This window comes from Asterias amurensis, chromosome 13, assembly GCF_032118995.1.
Source record: "Asterias amurensis chromosome 13, ASM3211899v1".
Taxonomy (NCBI): Eukaryota; Metazoa; Echinodermata; class Asteroidea; order Forcipulatida; family Asteriidae; genus Asterias; species Asterias amurensis.
In genome coordinates this window covers 18,074,013-18,092,088 of record NC_092660.1, presented here as the reverse complement: position 1 = coordinate 18,092,088, position 18,076 = coordinate 18,074,013, and the positions used below count along the sequence as shown (strand labels likewise).

At 41.1% G+C, this 18,076-nt stretch overlaps 2 protein-coding genes across 3 annotated transcripts in view; one reads left to right on the top strand and one right to left on the bottom strand.

The window, feature by feature from the left end:
• Positions 1-542: 542 nt before the first annotated feature.
• Positions 543-8,999, bottom strand: LOC139946395 (palmitoyltransferase ZDHHC21-like). The gene is made up of 8 exons (XM_071944040.1): positions 8,790-8,999; positions 6,081-6,368; positions 5,147-5,245; positions 4,422-4,533; positions 3,497-3,635; positions 2,543-2,659; positions 2,357-2,409; positions 543-2,001 (listed from the first exon to the last, which is right to left on the bottom strand). The coding sequence occupies exons 2-8, from the start codon at positions 6,343-6,345 to the stop codon at positions 1,866-1,868; spliced, it is 921 nt and encodes a 306-aa protein (XP_071800141.1). The 5' UTR covers positions 6,346-6,368; positions 8,790-8,999; the 3' UTR covers positions 543-1,865.
• A 242-nt stretch (positions 9,000-9,241) lies between these two features.
• The window catches only part of LOC139946375 (uncharacterized), a 56,344-nt gene continuing 47,509 nt past the window's right edge, over positions 9,242-18,076 (top strand). The window contains exons 1-8 of one of the 2 annotated variants that reach the window (XM_071944016.1): positions 9,242-10,096; positions 12,648-12,752; positions 13,356-13,430; positions 14,219-14,494; positions 14,967-15,091; positions 15,876-16,057; positions 17,218-17,466; positions 17,606-17,781. In XM_071944016.1, coding sequence (XP_071800117.1) covers positions 9,946-10,096; positions 12,648-12,752; positions 13,356-13,430; positions 14,219-14,494; positions 14,967-15,091; positions 15,876-16,057; positions 17,218-17,466; positions 17,606-17,781 — 1,339 coding nt within the window. In that variant the 5' untranslated portion in view covers positions 9,242-9,945. The remainder of the gene's footprint in view (positions 10,097-12,647; positions 12,753-13,355; positions 13,431-14,218; positions 14,495-14,966; positions 15,092-15,875; positions 16,058-17,217; positions 17,467-17,605; positions 17,782-18,076) is intronic. The other variant, XM_071944017.1, reaches the window with a different exon arrangement.

The following is an 18,076-nucleotide window of genomic DNA, read 5'->3' as shown; positions in this document are numbered from 1 at the left end:
GCAAGCAGAGATTTGTGAACATAAAGCCTGGATCATACTTCCTGCGAATGCAAATGCGATATTGGCGTCACAAATTCGCGACGATTAATTTGCATCAGTTGACTTGTCCTTAAAGCCATTATACACTTTTGGTAAACAGTATTGTCCAAGTCCCACACTTCGTGTATCACAACTTATATATAAAATAACAAACCTATGAAAATTTAGGCTCAATCGGTCATCGAAGTCGGGAGAAAATAACAGGAAAACCCACTCTTGTTTCCGCACGTTTCGCCTTGTCATGACATGTGTCTAAAATAAATCCGTAATTCTCGCTTTGAGAATTGATATTGTTTTAATGTTTTCTCAAAAAGTAAAGCATTTCATTGAATATTTCAAGAGAAGTCTTTCACATTTACCTATTGTAAACCCTGTAAATTATTTGTAAATCTGTGAACTTTTTTTTTTTCTGTTCCGAAAGTGTATAATGGCTTTAACTCAACCTCAAAACCTACTTTTTCAGTCAGCCTCATCATAAATCCTTTGTTGTTTTGTTTGTCTTGTTTCTCTGCATTGTTCTTGTTTAATTGTTCAGCGCTACTATCTTTAAGGCGCTATATAAATACCTATAAATATTATAATATTATCAACTCCTTTGAAACATTCGCTGCGAAAGTAGCCATGTGACGTCAAAGTACGCTTAGCATTTGCATACACAGGAAGTATGAACCAGGCTTTAGTATTACTATTGTCAAAATTAATTTATAAAAAATAGGGTAAACTAAATTTGCCAGCTGTATTGAAACGTGGTGTGGGTAGCCAAGCACCAACATTCTACTGGCAATGAGTGGCAAGCATTTGTGTTTGAAGGTATTTATTAATCTTTGAGGAAGTATTTCATTTATTCTGGTTGTGAAGCCAAGAACTGGTTGTGAAGCCAAGAACTCGCAAAAAGTGAACTTAATCACCATACCAGCTAATAACCCAACGGAGAGAAGACAAGGAAGGAAGTTTCAGTTTTAGATGTGGGAGGAGAACCCCAGATAATTATTCCAGGGAAAACCCACAGAGTCAGGTAGGGACTGGAAACCACCTCCAAAGCCCCCCCCCCCCACTGTGATTGAAACCGGGGTCGTAGAGGTGAAAGGCGAGGAAAGATACCACTACGCCAACCTGAAGCTTAACCGTTTATGAAAAAAAACTGTGAGGCACTCTTGCTTAAAAGCATTGAGCTTGTTTTCATAAAGATTTGGTGGATAATTGTCTGTTCAAAGACAACACAGATGTTTAGAATAAATGTAACTTCCTAAAAAATATTTCAACGCTTTATCAGGAAATGATGCCATCTCTTATGAAAACATTTCTTGTTTATGTCAACAGAGGGCAGTATAACCAATAGGAGGCAATAAGCCATACACCTTATCGCAAATACTGTACTACATTGAATGATATGCATGCTGGTCTAGCTAGCGCTCAAGTTTCCTACCTAAAAGCTGTGTGCTCTCAGATGTCAGTGAAATTGTGTGCTTTCAGATGCTTGATTTCGAGACCTCAAATTCTAAATGAGGTCTCAAAGTCAAATTCGTGGAAAATTACTTCTTTCTCAAAAACTACGTCACTTCAGAGGGAGTTGTTTCTCACAATGTTTTATACTATCAACCTCTCCCCAGTACTCAGAATCAAGAAAGGTTTTATGATAGTAATTATTTTGAGTAGTTACACTGCCTTGAATAAATTTCTACTAAGCACTGAGGAGCAGGATACCAGTCACACAATGTAGTTCTGACATGGTATTTTGGCTGGTTACCTTATTCTGGTAAGCATGATTTTGTTATGCTTAGCTACTTGTTGTGCTTTAAGCAGCTCTATGAAACTGTGCCCAGTACTCAAACAGTTTGTTGGTAGTAAAAGACATTTGGTTTTCCAGTATGACGTCGGAATGGGTTGAACCACCAGAGCACCCTCCCTGGTCCGCAGACATCCCGGAAACTATCATAGGCCGATCTAGTCATGACAGTTGGTCTGAAAAAATATAAAGAAACAGATAAGTTGTTGTTTATTACTATACAATATTTCTCAGGTCATGAAAGCAAGGATGCCTCAAATGTGAACTTAAAGGCAGTGGACACTATTGGTAATTAGTCAACATAATTTTTAGCATAAAACCTTACTTGGTAACAAGTAATGGGGAGAGGTTGGTCGTATAAAACATTGTAAGAAACAGCTCCCTCTGAAGTAACGTAATTTTTGAGAAAGAATTATTTCTCCACAAATTTGATTTTGAGACCTAACTCGTCCTAACTCGAGATCTTAACTCTTTGTAATATCAAGCCCTATTAAAACAAAGGCCTGGCTGGTTTTGTGAATAGTTACTCACCTCTCATGCATGGGTTTATGTGCGTGTATGATGGATTCCACCGTAGATCGGTTCTGGGGAAGAAAAACAAATTGACAAATTTGCATAAAATATATATTTGAAATTGTTTTACACACAAGTTTACTATTTATATATATAATTTCCTCTTATTTATCCACACCACACAAAGCTTCAAACAACACTCACCAATAGGATATTTATTGTTTGCTGTAGAACTTGGCTCCCTGCCAGAGACGTTAGAGTGACGCCAAGTATGCATGACAGGTACATCAGATATCTTTGGTGACGAAATAAGAAAGATATCTACAAGGAATAGAGGACGAAATAACCATAATTTAAGTTTGTTTGACATAATGTTAAAAATAGTGGTCATTTATAATGCGCCATGACTGGGGAAAAGCAGAAGCAAGTGGGCCTACAATGAGTTACTTAGATGATTCAAGCATAAAGATTTAAAATGAGTTTTGAAGGTGGTGTAAGTAGTGACTTGTCAGAGATTTGGGGGAAGATGGTCTGATTTTTTGAGGCAAGTTGATAGTGAGTGTGTATGGAAAAGCCTTTGGAGGGCCACGGCAGCCCAGGGCTGTATACTCCCCAGGGAGCTGAGAAAGATTACAGGATTGAGTATTTGCCCAATGACCAGGGCACTAATGTAAAGCGCATTGATACATTTATTGTAAAATGCGCGTTTGGTTTAACAGTTGCAACAGCTTATTATTGGCACCTATCATTTTTGCACCTTAAACACAGAAATTGCTATCTGAACATGGTACAATCAAAATTTTTGTTTTTATTTATGCCACATTGGGCAAATTTCAAACTCAATTGAGAAATTTGAAAATTTTATTGACGAAACAGCTCTGCATTTGTGCACAAATGCAATCATGCCTAGTAGACTTTGTCTTTACAAAATTTTACCTCCCCAACAATGGCTGTTAGAGTATACCATTCATCTTATATACCGCCCTCTAGTGACAACTTATAATGTATTAATGCCACTCATGTACTATTTAAAGCATTTCTTGGACTGAGCAAGATGACCCAAAGAGTTCTAAACAAGTCAAGTAGTCATTGTCTCTTTCCTTCAAGTTGCAATCATTATGAACCCATTACAAGGGGTCGATTGAAGAGTGAACTTACTGAATCACAAGACATGCACGCTGGGAAGTAGTAGAAATGTAGAGTATCTAAGACCAGTGTGTAGAGACTGAGCAGTAATGCATAAAACACAAGTAGGAGGAATATCCACTGGTTGTCTTCACCGACGCAATTGTTTATCCTATTGAGGAAAATGAGAGGATGAAGAAAAAGCATTGTTACAAAGTGAGTCGGGCAGTAGGGCTAGGTTACCAGAAATCAAATGGGGTATCCAAATTTGTCTCGAACACCACTTTGAAAGATACATGAACAATAAACTTTGACGTTTGGGGAGTGCCTGTGTGCCTCTATGCCCCTGGTATATTGCCTCCTTACCCCTGGTCATTGCCATGATGCCCCATGTCAATGCCTTGACCCCTGACCATTGCCTTGATGCCCCTGGTCATTGCATTGATACCCCTTAGCCAATGCCTTAATGCCCCATGTCATTGCTATGATGCCCCTGGTCGTTGCCCCCATGCCCCTGGTCAATGCCTAGATGCCCCTGGTCATTGCATTGATGACCCTTAGCCAGTGCCTCAATGCCCCTGGTCATTGCTATGATGCCCCTGGTCATTGCCCCCATGCCCCTGGTCATTGCATTGATGACCCTTAGCCAATGCCTCAATGCCCCTGGTCATTGCTATGATGCCCCTGGTCATTGCCCCCATGCCCCTGGTCAATGCCTTAATGCCCCTGGTCATTGCCCCCATGCCCCTGGTCATTGCTATGATGCCCCTGATTATAAGCCATTTTGAGGTATGTTGGACACATCACTGCTTCACTAGTTGGTTTGGGTAAATGTGTCTGTATACACCAATCCAAACAGTGCACACTTATAGTGTCCACCATACCTCAAAAAGACTAATTGCCTTGATGCCCCCCCCCCCCTCCGACTATTGTCAGGCGGCTGTATGTTAACAATTACCAAAAGCAATGATGGTCCATCCGTCGTACACATCTCTGGCATTTTCTACAGTGATGTGATTTCAGGGGTCGCTGGATGAGACAACGTTGGCAGTGCGTCCAATTCAACTTATCTAAAACCAATGTAAAAGAGCCAACAAGTTAAATCCATGGCTATATGAATCAAAATGAAACCTTCATGACAGGCATGAAGCTCAAATTCTGCAGTTTGGACTGTCTTAACAGGGTTTTCCTCATACATAGACATCAAGCCAACACTAAGTCGTTAATGGTCTGTCACGATGACACAGCTGAGCCGTGATGGTGGCGTAACTATTCAGGTTTCTGCAATCGAATACTGCTCTTGTGAGATCACTGCTCTCGCGTGAAGCTGCTGGTTGCTGACTACTACTCCCCCATGGAGAATGAAGCCTTGAGAGCAGTAGTCTCGCGGGGGGCAAACAGTCTCGCGAGAATACCCCCAGTGTAGCGGGAATCGCAGAGAGAGTCGGAATCGCGGAGAGAGTCGGAACGCTATCACCGCGACAGACATTTAACGACTTGTCCACAAGTCTTAACCAACACAGGTGTACAAAACACCACCGATCCCACACAATAATTGTATAATGTTGGGACATTTTGAATCATGTAATTTTATTACCCAATACTTTCTGGAATTTATGCTTCAATAAATATAGATGGTGAAACTTCTGTGCTTAATATGGTTTCATTTTGTTTTATTCTTACCGGCTGGGGTTGGCATGAGGTCAAAGGGCAAACGGCCTGGATCAGAGGTGACTGCCCTAAACAGGGACACAAGTGTGCACATTGATACCATGTAGTAACCTGCAACAGTGGTGAGAAAACTGGTGTTTTTAAAGGAACACGTTGCCTTGGATCGGTCGAGTTGGTCTTTGAAAAGCGTTTTGTGACCGTTTGTTATAGAATGCATATGGTTTAGAAAGATGATGTAAAAGTAGAATACAATGATCTACACAAATATGCCTCGAAATTGCGTGGTTTTCTTTTTACCTCGCCCAATAACACGGTCGGCCATTTATGGGGGGTCAAAATTTTGACTCCCATAAATGGCCGACGGTGATAGTTCGCGACGTAAAAAGAAAACCGTGCAATTTTGAGTGATACTTGTGTGGATCATTATATTCTACTTTTAAAACATCTTTCTAACCAAATACATTTCATAACAAACAGTTTCAAACGCTTTTTATAGACCAACTCGTCCGATCCAAGGCAACGTGTTCCTTTAAAGCACTTTTTGCAGAAAACCTGACCCTCAAAACACTCTTCAAAATCTAGAAACATGTTGCCAAAGCAAAAAAACTTTGAACTCAGTGCCCCCACCTTATATGCCATCCCAACTTCTCGAAGCCTTCTTCATTGGCTTCTCAAAACACTGTTGTAGCTAGACCAATTTTAGTGGTGGGCTCTAAATCCAATTTAGTCAACCAAGGGCAAGTGGTTTAACAAAATTATTTATGTTTAGATAAGGGGCCAACATTGCTAAAGTGTAATCTGGGGGTAATCTGTGCTGGACAGCCCACAGTGTATTTAGCTCAGAGTGCTGGGCAAAATTTGTTAGTTCTGGGCAGGCCTGCCCAGCACAGCCAACCATGGCTACAACACTGTCTAAATACTGTATGTTAAACTCTGGTAAACTTACACAAAACAGGAAAACAGCTGATATTTCCATCTCTATACTGGGGGAGCAACACTATTTCAGGAATAAAGTAACTATTATAGGCCCATGTGAAGATAATGAAGCCGAGGTAGAAACATCCCTTGATGCTACGCACAAACTGCAGATGGCACGGCAGGAAGACTATGTTGGGTGATGACTGGATGTGTTTGGATTCCTCTCGTAGTGCCAAGGAAGCCTCTGGATCGGCACTTAGTCGTTGGAGGTCTTCAAGATTAAAGAGAGTCATGGTGTGATTTGACTTCAAGGTACCTGTGTGGTAATAGAAAAATAACAGCGAGATGAATGAGAATATGGTATACTAAACTGACATCAGTGCTGGAGGACCCGAGGTCGGTCTGAAGCACATTATTTGTGGACTTTTTGTGGACTCGGACACAAAGGAAAAGACTCAGACTCGATGGGGAAGACTGTGGATTGTGGACCGAGTCCATTTTTTGTAGACTGAGACTCGGAATAGAGGACTCGGACACGAAGGGGAAGACTCAGACTCAGTGAGGAAGACTGTGGATTGTGGACCGAGTCAATTTTTTGTGAACTCAGTCAGACTCAGTCTTGACGGGAGGACCCGAACTCTGAGCTAGAGGGGGACTCGGACTCGGTGGGGAGGTCTGTGGATTGTGGACCGAGTCCATTTTTTGTGGACTGAGACTCGGAATAGAGGGTTCGGACACAGAGAGGAAGACTCGGACACGGATGGGAAGACTCGGACTCGGTGGGGAAGACTGTGAATTGTGGACCGAGTCCATTTTTTGTGGACTGAGACTCGGAATAGAGGGCTCGGACACGGAGGGGAAGACTCGGACTCGGTGGGGAAGACTGTGAGTTGTGGACCGAGTCCATTTTTTGTGGACTGAGACTCGGAATAGAGGGCTCGGACACGGAGGGGAAGACTCGGACTCGGTGGGGAAGACTGTGAGTTGTGGACCGAGTCCATTTTTTGTGGACTGAGACTCGGAATAGAGGGCTCGGACACGGAGGGGAAGACTGTGGATTGTGGACCGAGTCCATTTTTTTGTGGAATCAGTCAGTGTCAGTCTTGATGGGAGGACCCGGACTCTGAGCTAGAGGGGGACTCCGACTCGGTGGGGAGGTCTGTGGATTGTGGTCCGAGTCCATTTTTTGTGGACTGAGACTCTGACTCAGAATAGAGGACTCGGACACGGAGGGGAAGACTCGGTCTCGGTGCGGAGGTTTGTTGATTGTGGACCGAGTATATTTTTTGTGGACTGAGACCGAGTAAATTTTGTATGGACTCAGTCAGACTCAGACTTGTTGGGAGGACTCAGACTCTTAGCTAGAGGGGAACTCGGACTTTGTGGACAGGACAGGATCTCAGTGGGGAGGTCTGTCAATTGTGGACCGAGTCAGACTCAGACTTGGTGGGAGGACTCAGAGTCTGCGCAAGAGGGGGACTCCGACTTGGTGGGGAGGTCTGTGGATTGTGGACCAAGTCAAATGTTTGTGGACTGACACTCGGATTTGGAGTAGATGACTCGGATCTGGAGGGGATGAATCAGACTCGGTTGGGAAGAATGTGGATTGTGGAAGTGAATTTTTTATGGATTCAGTCAGACTCAGACTTGGTGGAAGGACCCAGACTCTGAGCTAGAGGGTGACGCGTTGGATCTGTGGATTGTGGACAGAGTCAATTTTTTGTGGACTGAGACTCGGATTCGGAGTAGATGACTCGGACTCAAAATAGAGGACTCTGACATGGAGAGGAAGACTTGGACCTGGTGGGGAAGACTGTGGATTGTCACTGTGGACCGAGTAAATTTGTTGTGGACTCAGTCAGACTCAGACTTGGTTGGAGGACTCGGACTCTGCGCTTGAGGGGGACTCAGACTTGATGGGGAGGACTGGGACTCAGTGTTGAGGTCTGTCGATTGTAAACCAAGTCCATTTTTTGTGGACTGAACTCGGACACAGAGTAGAGGACTCGGACACGGAGGGGAAGACTCGGACTTGGTGGGGAAGACTGTGGATTGTGGACCGAGTAAATTTTCCATGGACTCAGTCAGACTCAGACTTGGTGGGAGGACTCGGACTCTGAGATGAGTATGACTCGGACTTGGTGGGGAGGTTTGAGGATTGTGGACAGAGGATTGTGGGGGGGGGGGGGGCTGTCACTACTGTAGTTGTTATAGTATAACCCTCCTGCTTGGCAGCCGTCGGGAGGAGGGTTACGTTATCGCAACTATCACTACTGTCAGACTGTGGAATGTGCATGCCGTGTGTGAGTGTGATGCGAGTGTGATGTGAATGTGATGACTGTTCAGTTACATAAATGTAATTTCTGATATTCACTTCAGTGCTGGTGTGAATCGTAATATTTATGGATGAGGCTTAGAAGAACTTTGGGGCCTATTTGTTACAATAAACATTCAATAAAATGTAAAATGTCAATCAACCCAATGATCAAAAATGTCAAATAAGATTGATAGCGATGTAAACTTTTTGTCGTCTGCAATTAATATCACCTCATCATCTTTCCTTTGGCTCTGGCCTGCTGCATGCTGGCACTCCCCTGATTTTTATTCTGAATCTGAAACGATGTTCTGTTGTGTTAAATGTGTACACTTTCATTGGTTGTATTTGAATAAAATATAATCATGCACAAACATTATAAAGAAGAAAATATTCAGAAATATCATTGATGCAAAGAGTTACCTTCTTCCTGCTTCGATCATTGTTTACTGCCCGTCCGTCTTGCAATAAATAAGAACTTGTCACGGGGGTCAGCACGGGGGTCAGCTCGACATCCTGAACTCGCCATGGCAATGGTCAAAGCGTACACAGATCGACGGGGTTTACCAACTCGGCACTCAAGTCAATGGATGGTGCGCTAGTGAGTTTAGTCTTGCGTCCAGACGATTGTGAGCTTGCGGGGGTCAGCTCCGAACTCGCCATTGCACTGGTCAAAGCGTACACGAATCGACGGGGTTTACCAACTCGGCACTCAACTCAATGGATGGTGCGCTAGTGAGTTTAGTCTTGCGTCCAGACGTTTGTGAGCTTGCGGGGGTCAGCTCCGAACTCGCCATTGCACTGGTCAAAGCGTACACGAATCGACGGGGTTTGCCAACTCGGCACTCAACTCAATGGATGGTGCGCTAGTGAGTTGAGGGCTAAAACAACAACACGCGAAAAAAATTAAAACTTTTAGTGTCGAACTTTGTTGAAATAAAAATGTGTTACCTTTGTACGAATCGACTAACCCCAACCTGTTTACGTCGTATGCATAATAGCCAGCATACAATAAGTCGCCATATTGAACAAGATCCAAGTGCCTTCCAATTTTAAGTAGGAGAAAGTCTAAATTTCGGGCTTAAAACTGTGGAATATTATGTGTACATCAGGGGTCGAAATTGCCACTAGCCCGCTAGCCCGGGACTACTAGATTTACAGCCGGGCTACTGATTTTTCCAGTTTGATAGCCCGACGGGCTAGTGGAAAAACAATGCAAAAATCATCATTACAAACAACAAAGAACTGTGCTATGGTGTACCGTAAAGTTTAAGCCGTGACTCGAGACATAATGTGTCTTTCGGGCTACCAAAATCTCATCAGGGCTACTAAAAATTATTGGTTACTAGCCCTGGCATGCTGACTACCATGAAAATACACTTAATTGCGACCCCTGGTACATTGAAGTTAAATAACCGGTTTCCAAGGATAAATATGAGTTCTTCTTCTAGGAGGTGATTTGTGTTTGGTTGGAGAATGACTTTAAAACTTATTTCGACGGAAAGTCAGTGAGTATTCGTCGTGTTGTTTGTCGGAGGTGAGGAGGTCTGCTTTGCAGACCGTCTGCACGGTGTAAAGAATGGCAACGCCCGGGCTGAGCAAGGCTGTGCTGCAGGGCAGCGGACCCAGTGCATGTGCCGATCATCGTTGGGCATGGCGATACAGACGAGACTGCTGCCTCTTCGTACTTTTATATCTGATATCATTAGCAACTTCTGCACCAACATACGGTGAGAATACTTAACTTTCATTCATGAGTTTTTGTTCAAATGAATGAAAAGGAAAGGTAGTTTAGTTTGTTGTGTGGGCTGGCCTTTTTGCATTATGATTTTTTTATTGTTTTTATTGGATGGAGAAGTAGCCTAGCTAGACAGCCAGTGCATGCATCATCATCTTGGTTCCACTTGTTCGTGTGGATGTGCCCTGTTTGACCAAAATGAGAACAACATACTAATTTTGGGTGATCATGTGAGTGGAATACAAAAGTGGAGGCAAAATTTGGCACCTTTTTCAACACTCAACTCGCAACTTTCACTGTCCTTTTGCCAAGAAGAAGGTCTTTAAGGCCCAGTCCTATGGGGCGCCGTTTGTCCATTAATTGTTTGACACTTTTAAGGCATGTTTTTACCATGGTTTACAGCAATTGGATGTAAACCATAGAAACTGTTGCCAAATCCTGTTATGGTTTACATACCAGTAAAGTATTTGTTGTGTATAAGTTTATGGTTTACAAACCATGAACATACAAAAAACATTTACAAATCATGGTTCATAAACCAAGAAAATTTACGCATCTTAAAAACATGGTTTATAAACCATAAAAAATGAAGCATCAAATTCATGGTTTACAAATCATGGTTTACAAACCATGAAAATTGAGACATCTAAAAAACATAGTTTATAAACCATGAAAATTGAAGAATAAAAATTGTGGTTTACAAATCATGGTTTATAAACCATAACAAATGAACCATAAAATCATGGTTTGTGACAATGGTTTATAAACCATGAAAATCGAGACTTCTTAAAAAACATGGTTTATAAACCATGAAAATTGAGACTTCTTAAAAAACATGGTTTATTAACAATGAAAATTTACACATCTCAAAAACATTGTTTGTAAACCATAAAAAAAAGTGCACTTACAAATCATGGTTTACAAACCATAAAAATGTGCACTCACAAATCTTGGTTTACAAACCATAAAAAATGTGCACTACAGAAATCATGGTTTATAAACCATAAAAACGTGCACTCACAAATCATGGTTTACAAACCATAAAAAAACTCCACTCACAAACCATGGTTTATAAACCATGAAAACGTGCACTCAGAAATCATGGTTTACAAACCATAAAAACGTGCACTCAGAAACCATGGTTTGTGAGTGGAGTTTTTTTATGGTTCGTAAACCATGATTTGTTTTTGCCAATAGGCTCTATGCCAAAAAACAAATTGTTTTATTCATTTAAATAAAACAAAATTCACACAAAAATATTAAGAAAAACACCATAGAATGTTTCAGATTGCATAGTAGGACTTTTTCACCGATTTACACCAAGAAGTTGAAAAATTCCGAAGACCTTGTTACAATTACTCAGCAAAACTTCCAAAAATATAATGTCCAGAATACCCCAGAGTTTTGAAAAAAACTGGGGAAAACCGGCTTGATACTTACATTAAGATTTGTTTCCATTACGATTTTATTTTTTAAATCTTTGGACAATAAAACATCTTGACCAGGAGTAGTACCGGGAAGTCCAAACAATTAAAAACTGTCATCAGAAAATGTGTCTTCCACTGAGTTACTTTGGATAATTTAACTGTTTGTCTCAAAACTTTCAGATGGTTTTATACAGACATTTTGTAAGTTAAGTAATTTGAAACTGTTTTTAACAATACTTAGAGTCCCACAAATTCCACGATCCTTGATAGTCTTGTTCTACATCTACACCTATGCCGGTACTCGTCAATGCCTTTCTCTAATGCATTATACATGAACTATTTATGATTAATGAGAAAGCAAATAAAAGCTTTCACCATTACTTCTCATCTTGAAGCTTTAAGTCACCTGGAAGTGGTATTTTTTCAAAATAAAGCTTTTGTCACTAATATATGTGTTTTGATGAGTGGAATGTGAATCAACAGTTAACTAAGGTTTTAAAAAGTCAGTTCTTATGTTATTTACAAATTTAAGAGTAGACCCCGACCCGAGAGGGCGCTGTTCGTGACGTCAATCGAGGCAGACTTTGCCTGTAATGCGTAGAGTAAACACAATTGCAAAGTACATGTACGGACCAAGTCGTGAGTTTGTACGTTTAAAAAAAATTTAACTTTTTTTTTCCGGCAATGCCGACCAGGTGTATTGCTGCTGAATGCAGAAAAACACTTTTTGAAATGTACCAACTCACGACTTGGACATACATGTACTTTGCACGTGTGTTTACTATACGCATTGCAGGCAAAGTCTGCCTCGATTGACGTCACAAAAGGGGTAGGCGGAGTCAGCCCCCCAAACAACTTTATATATTTTTTAAACATATAAATCGTGACAAACAATTACTAAAAAAATTGTTTTATTGTTCGTAAGCATATACTCTTATGTTTGAAAGAAAAACAATTCTATTTCCAGGTGACTTTAAACCACCCTTTAAAAAAGTTGTTTATGGATGATTCTAATTTCTAACATTACTGTGTTCTCACTTTTTTTAACGGAAGTCAAACATTCAGATAATGCAAATTTAAAGCCATCTGAGTTATCTCTTTGTCTTTATTTTTCAGTGCCTACATCAGCAACAACCTCTGAAGGCCTAGAGACGTCTTCAACTATACAAGATGTGACTAGGCAGTACACCTCAACGATAGCTTCACTCAAGGAAGTCACAGGTGAAACAAAACTGCCCTCAACTTCCTTTGCAAACACGCATGCCTGATGTGCGCACATTGTTCGCCGACTCCCCCCCCCCAAAAAAAAATAATAATAATAATAATATTTAAAAAAGAACAAATGTTTTTTTGGGGGGGGTTGTTGGCTTGATTTAAAAAAAAAAAGCATCAAGACGGATTGCATAGTGGGCTGTTTAAAAGGTAAAAAAAACACTACATTGTAAGTAAAAATCATTTTGAGGACCTTTTTTATTATTTTGCCTCTTGAAATGGTGCCTCTTGAAATGCATTCAGTACAAACTCTGTGTGTGTGTTCACTTTTTAGAAATACCTTATAATAGGGAAAAAATGCCTTCCCCATACAAGTCTTATCCAGGGCCTGCATTCCTAAAGGTTGTTTTAGAAATGTTTGCATCTTTTTTCTAAGTTGAAAAAGCCCAGTATAAAAGAAAAAACATTGCCATTATAGAATGAATACAAAATGTAGTTTTGCAATTATTTCACTTCCATGGTACATTTACAAGTGGTTTGATCTTTCCCAAATTTGGGGAAACTCCAAAATATTCAACTATTTAAATATTCCCCTTTTTATCCGATTGACAGAACTGCCAAGGGAGCCCTCTAAAGTTCAGGTTCTACCTCCAGAACCCCAATGGACAACGCAACAACAGTATACAGGTGTGTGTTGGAATTGAATAGGCTATATGTTCGCTTTTCGGGCAATCCCTTTCGTTTTGTATTTAGGTATACATGTATTCCTCTGGTGTTTGTAAATTTTGATTGGATTGATTTTTTTTCCAAAGTTATCTGTAAATTGTATTTTTTTATGTTTTTAAAAATTCTTGAATGCATTTAATTAGGATTTGAAACTTTGTATGGTTGGAGTATAATTAGGTGAGGTTTGCGTTTGTATAACTATGTGTAAATATCTTTTGAGTAGTGTTAGTTCCGAGAAGAACCGGTGGTTGACAACTGCACGATTCAATCAGATAATTACCAGTGACATTCAACAGTTCTCACTTTACTGGCTTAGTGCATGAATGTTTAAGAACTACGTCTTAAGTTTTCTTGATAAACTTCAACGTGTGAGGGAGTGCTTTATGGCAGTCTTAAGGTCTTAAATTTTGACATGGCAGGCCTGATACTTTACAGGGGCAATGAAAGCATTTGCCTACATGCCCCCTGGTCATTGCCTTGGTGCCCTTAAAATGTCCAGTAGAAATTTATAATTTCCTCATAGGGTGTCCTTTACCCAGGAGAAAATGCCTTGGTGCCCTTGCCCGTTCTAAACAAAGCAAACAGGCCCGAGTTCCGACTTAGTTGGATTATTACATGCATGTTTAAGAAGTACGTTTTCAGTTTTCTTGAGTAACTTTCAAGTGTGAGTGATTGCTATGTGCTAGTCTTAAGGTCTTAAATTTTCACATGGCATCGTAAAATGATCAGTGAATACTTTTAACCACCAGATCCTCCAGTGATCCAGCGGCCTCCAAAGAACTCGTCTGTCGTCGTCAAGGGGCGGGTCACGCTCCGGTGCCAGCCTACCGGTGCCGAGCCTCTGAGGGTCCGTTGGGAGAAGGACGGTGTCACACTGCCGTTGAGTGGGTCACGCTATAACGTCAAGAATAACTTCAACCTGAAGGTGTTCAACGCGAGCGTGTCTGATCGTGGGATGTACCGGTGCTGGGCTGAGAATCCAGGCGGTTCAGTGTACTCCTCCCCGGCTTATCTTGATGTCCAAGGTGAGTCATTGACCACAGATCTCTTTAACTGGGGTCCCATACTTAATTTTAGCATAGTTGTAAAATGCAGCAATGTTTGACAATATTTTGCAAGAGAACTTGGACAGTAGAAACAATTGTTGTCTTTTCTCATGAGGAACATTTTGTAAAAATTTGTACAACCATGCTACAATTTAGCAAGGGACCCTTGCTTAAGTGCTCTCATGTGAAAGGGTCTTAATTTACCCATAGCACCCACAGCATCTGCCGTGGTGCCCTGTGCTTTTGTTGAGGTGCCCTTTGCAAAATGTCAATACAAGTTAACATGTTGCTCATAAGTTCCAGAATGCACATTCAGGCATTCATAATCAAGATAAACACCATGTAGATTTCGAAACATTCTGAAGATCTTGTTTCAATTCAGCTTGCTTCGGCCAAACTTCCCACAGTTTTAATTATTTATTAACCATTTTGTATTTTTGTTGATCTGAAGTACCAGCTATGATTCGTGAGGAACCTCAGGACTATAATGTCACTTACGGGACAAGGGTCAACTTGACATGCAGTGTCACCGGGCATCCCAAGCCCAAACTCTATTGGTACAGAAATCGAATGAGGGTAAGATATTGATTTCTTCAGGCCCTCCCCCCTCTCAAACAAATGTTCTGTTTCTGGTTACCCAACTGACCCTTACTTAACCCCGCGACCCTAAACTTTTTATTTGGCTTGAAAACATTAAAAATACAAGAATATAAAATTATTTATTTTAACATGCTTTGAACAAAGTTGGGCAAAGAAAATTTGACTTCATGGTAGTAGAGCGCCGTCATGTTAATTGGGAGAAGTCTAGCCTGTAGTTAATTGTTCTTCGCTCAACCCAAAATTACTGTCTCAGTACACTTATTCCCTGTAGATGCATCACTTACATGGTTCTTTTTTCATGGAACTTGCCAAACCATGCAGAATGGTATAAAATGATGAGTCGAGTGGAGGGTTGATCTGATTTTGCCCTTGTCTCTCTTATGAAAAAAAATAGTGCAATGGCTGTTACATGTTTCTGTTGCATCGATCAGCAGTATACAAATTTTAAACAAATTAAAAAAAGATGTCAGTTGAAATGAACATTTAGGAAGTCAGCAGTGCAAATTATACAAAATTTAAGTTTTAAAGTGAGTAATTGGGTATTTAACAACCTTTGGTCTAATTAAAAAACATGAAACAGAATTTGTTGTGCCTGAGACGGAATTCATGTTTTTGTCAAACGGAATTTTCACTTTCCTGAAATGGCAAATCATTGGCCCTACCTTCCTTGCGCCGTGAGCATCACATGTGATGGATACTAAATATTATTGATGTTCCTATTATTATCAATGTTTTTATTACTATTATTATTTGTGTGTAGATTTTGGACAGAAGTGGCCATAACCCTTCCTTCTGGGAAAAGGAGTTCTACGTTTTAAATGCCACGTCCTCTGCTAATTACTCCTGTGTGGTGGAGAATGTCGTGACTAAATCGGATGGCGAAAAAATACGAGAAATCAAGAAGAGCCGTTCCGCTGTGATCCGAGTCAACAACATACCCAAGTAAGTGGTTTTGGTTGGACCTGAACATCTTTTATTTTTATTTGGTGAGCCTTTTCGCATGAGCACACCTTGCAACGTCTGCGCTTTACAAAGCAATCATGGAACCAGTGTTCTCCAACATGGGTTAGTGCACCATCGCTTTCTGTGAACAGACAAGGGCTATATCACTGTAGGCCTATTTTACATGCACTTGGCTTGGCCAAGTAAGTGAGTGGTTTTGGTTGGACCTGAATATCTTTTTTTTTATTTGGTGAGCCTTTTCGCATGAGCACACCTTGCAACGTCTGTGTTTTACGAAGCAATCATGGAACCAGCACTTGGCTTGGCCCAGTTTCATGGATCTGCTTACCGTAAGAAAAGAACAGGCGCTTCTGGAAGCAGGGAACTCCACGCTTTACGTCAAGCTTGTTTCCTCGGTTAGCAGGGAATTCTGGCTTGTGCTTGTACGAACTCCATGTAACTAGGCACTCTTTGCTTTCACACAGCTGGTAAGCGCATTATTCAGAGGTAAGCTAAGCAGAGCCATGTAATTGGGCCCTGGATGTATGGGCAGATTACTACTCTCATTGAAGCACCTAGCGAAATCGACCACATGTGGCGTGAGGCTATAGGACGTGGACACAGGAGATCGGTGCGACACACCCTTGCTGTCTTTGCAGTTGATTGATTGATTGAAGCACCTTGAGCAATGGCTCTATTCTTTACATGTGTGTTTCTCAATTTAAGGCCCTGGACACCTTTGATACACCAAACACCAGTATTCTCACTTGGTGTATCCCAACATATGCACAAAATAACAAACCTGTGAACATTTTTAATCATTTGGTCATCGAAGTTGCGAGAGATGAATGAAATAAAAAACGTCCCCGTTGCACAATTTTGTGTGATTTCAGATGCCTAAAAAATGCTTCAATCCTGAAGTCTTTTAATATTTAAGTGAGAAATCACCTCTTTCTCAAAAACTTACTTCAGAGGGAGCCGTTTCTCACAATGTTTTATACTACCAACAGCTCTCCATTGCTCATTACCAAGTAAGTTTTTATGCTAACAATAGTTTTGAGTAATTACCAATAGTGCCCAGTGCCTTCAAGGTACGGCACGGTTTCCTCAAGAAACACAATGCAAGAATAGTCTAACATAGTCCCTTTCTCATTTTACAGTTACTGTGCCACTTACAATGGTAACCAGTGCGGGAACTATTTGAAGGGACGTCAGGTGTTCATTGATGCAGATCTGTACAATCCCATCAACAAGCAGGAGCCGTTGTTACACGACATCCTGAGTCAGATCGACTCGATCGTCAGGGAGGGAAGCTGCCGGAATGCCTTCAGGTCGCTGATGTGCCACAACATGTTGCCGGACTGCGACATCACAAAGCCTGCGCACCCCCTCCCCAAACCCATCTGCAGGTAAGCAATTCAGTCATATGTAGCTTTAAGTACCCTCATTAGCAGAGTTCTTTTTCTACGTGCCAGGAATGTCTTTCTGACAGATATACAAATGTCCATTATTATTATTACTATTATTATTATTATTTATATCTGATAGGGAGGACTGTGCAGTTGTGCGCAGCGAGTTGTGCCACCAGGACTGGGTCGATCTCAACCAGAGCCGAAACCAGTTCTTCCTGAAGCGTTTTAGTCAAGCGCTTGGCCAATCACAGTGTCGAGATCTCCCAAGCAAAGAGAGGTCACCGGGGTCGTGCAGCGAGGCAAACCTCATCGGTAAGACATCCGATATGTACTTTGGGGATATTTCAGAGTGTTGTCATTTTGAAGGGGACTTAATTTTAAAGGAACATTACAAAATTGTTTTTTGCGCTATCAAAACAGTTGTTGGCAGTGAAAGCACTTTATGTAATCCACCATATACATAAACTGACAAACCTGTAGAAGTTTGAGATTGATAGGCCATCTGGGTCACAAGAAAATAGTGAAAAACCTATTACATGATCTAGTAAGGTTTGCAGTAACACCATATGTACATGAGTGGGATTCAAACCTTTGCAAAATGGAGATG

Coding starts and splice junctions, on each gene's coding strand:
- LOC139946395 (XM_071944040.1), bottom strand. CDS start 6,345: ATGACTCTCTTTAATCTTGAAGACCTCCAACGACTAAGTGCCGATCCA. Junction 5,246..6,080: donor CAGCTGTTTTCCTGTTTTGT/GTAAGTTTACCA, acceptor CCACTGTTGCAG/GTTACTACATGGTATCAATG. Junction 4,534..5,146: donor CCTCATGCCAACCCCAGCCG/GTAAGAATAAAA, acceptor CATTGGTTTTAG/ATAAGTTGAATTGGACGCAC.